This window comes from Trametes versicolor, assembly GCF_000271585.1.
Source record: "Trametes versicolor FP-101664 SS1 unplaced genomic scaffold TRAVEscaffold_237, whole genome shotgun sequence".
NCBI classification, from domain to species: Eukaryota; Fungi; Basidiomycota; class Agaricomycetes; order Polyporales; family Polyporaceae; genus Trametes; species Trametes versicolor.
The window spans coordinates 1-2,244 of NW_007360557.1; the positions used below are offsets into that span (position 1 = coordinate 1).

At 55.7% G+C, this 2,244-nt stretch overlaps 1 protein-coding gene across 1 annotated transcript; it reads right to left on the reverse strand.

Moving 5' to 3' along the window:
- Nucleotides 1-273: 273 nt before the first annotated feature.
- Nucleotides 274-744, reverse strand: TRAVEDRAFT_137885 (uncharacterized protein; the record flags this gene model as incomplete). Its single annotated transcript, XM_008047777.1, has 1 exon — nucleotides 274-744. A coding segment is annotated over one exon (471 nt), but the record flags the coding sequence as incomplete, so codon positions are not given.
- Between the last annotated feature and the right edge of the window lie 1,500 nt (nucleotides 745-2,244).

Sequence of the window (2,244 nt, forward strand, 5' to 3'; positions counted from 1 at the left end):
GTCGAGTTTGCGTGCATCAAATGCCCAGAAGAGGTCGAGTACGGTGTAGCACTGTCTTCCGGCAAATGGTTCTACAAAGTCGTCTAGACTTGGCGGGAGTCCTGCATCTCGGATGGTGATGGCGTTGAGAGGCTGAAGGTCATGGACCAATCGGAGCTTCCCGTTCTTCTTCAACACACAGAACCATTTGGACCGGTACGAGGATTGGCATCGCTCATATACTCCTGCTTCCAGCTTTCCTTTCATCAGCTCTATGACTTGCTCGCGTATTCCTGGTGGAATGGGTATGTTCTTCTCGACCCAGGGTACATGCGGGATGGTGGGTATGATGTAGGGAGAGAAGTAGTCCTCGCGGAAGGTTCCGCGGTCCGACTCCTCAAATGCAAGTACCCTTTCGTTGAGTCGGAAGATGTGCTTGAACAGTTTTTCTTCTTCAGGCCATAGGAATCCATCCTTGTTGATCTTCATCTCCTCTATTCTCTCCATGGTAATCTTCTGGGTGGGTATAAACTCGGGTGGTTGCTTCGGCAGTGATGGCAGCGTGTCCAGGGGGTTCTCCGGGAACTGGCGTATAACACGTGCGTCTTCTGGAAAGACTCCAGGTATCGGTTTGACTCTGCGGTCGACTGGCTTGTATGCTCCAAACACTTGGTCTGGGGCGCATGTGTCTGAGGTTGTTGCTGAGTCATCGAGGAGGTCACGTGGATCCTCAATGATGAGAAAGACAATCGGACGTCTCTCCATAGGGTACAACATGTTGCGTGCACGGGGTAGGTGTGACTTGTTTGTAATGCTGGTGTTGGCAGGTTGCTGGTTTTGGGTTGCTTAGGTGCACTGCAATGCGACGGGTGCGGGGGTGGCCAGTTTAACGTCGTAGCGGGGACAGCGTGGGATACATATATGGTACAATGTCCAGTCATACACGCGTACTACTTCTGCCTGCTGCTGGGATACTAAGCGGGCTGAAATAGATACGGAACAGTGCAGACATACCACACTCCAATCCGCGCACTCGACGGACTCGTCGGCATCCGTACAAGGTGCTCGCCGCGCAGCGCAGGGTCCAGTGGGTACATGGCCGTGGCGACGGGGATGGTGTGGGTGCTGTTGGGCGCAAGATGCCCCATGATGTCGAGGACCTTGGACATGGCGAGGGCAAGGTACCCATGCAGCCCTCCGAGCTTCTGGTAGCGCACGGTCATCTGAACAACACAATGCGGGAGGTGCTGCGGGATGACGGCGAGCACAACAAAGTCCTGCTGGTACTGCACGATGCGGTCGACGTAGCCCGTGAAGCCGATTGGGCGAGTGGCTGGGAACGGATTGAAGAGGCGGATGTGCGAGTGGAGGTAGACGTGGTGGTCATCCCTGCCGCCGTCATAGACGAGCGTTGTATAGCCCTCCATGGCGAAGACGTAGTAGGCGGGGAGTTCGGCGGGGACGATCGGGGGCATGTCTGAGCGCGTCGGGGAACAGTGATGGCGGTATCGGGGAGAGTGAGGTGGCTGGTACACATGTGTTTGTGAAACAGCTTCGTGGGTGATCGGGGATCAATGGTAAATCTTGATGCTTGCTGCGCGCTTCTTCGGCATTCTCCGTCCTATACAAACACGGGTTGCTGGGTGGTCCGGCTCGCCCCACAGTCATAAATTACGACCTGCATTTAGAGTCCTGGGTATGCGTCCGCCCCACAGTCATAAGACTTGAACTTGCGGGGAAGTGACAGTGGCAGAAATCATTGTTGGGAGGGGGACTTCGCGCACTGGGGACAGTGACATCATAGGTGCAGTATAGGCTTCTCTGGGATCGGCAGGACTGAGGTCGAGGATCGGGGATTCTTGATGGACTGGGTCTGGACTTTGACAACCTTCTCCGAGGTCTGGTCAGGGCGGGTTTGATGGGGATGGTCTAGGCTCTGCACGTGGTGTCTCCTACTTCTTCCGTGGTGTTCCGGGAACTCCCTTGCTGATTCTCCAGTACGCAAGCCCTCGTGGCTATGGCATGGCAGACATCAGGCTTCTTGGGCGTCTCTGATACATCTTCTTCATCTCATACGTGCTTCTGTGCTGCGGTAAACCTATCGCCGAGCTCCGCCGGGTAAGTCCGAGCTCCGCCGACTATCTCCAGTTCCAAATAGGGCAGTGCTTCCTGATCGCCGGGATCTCCATGTCCTTCTCTTCTCTGATCCCATGAGCGGGGTCATGCGCTGATGCCGGGCACAGCCTGGTTGCCATGCGTATCCTG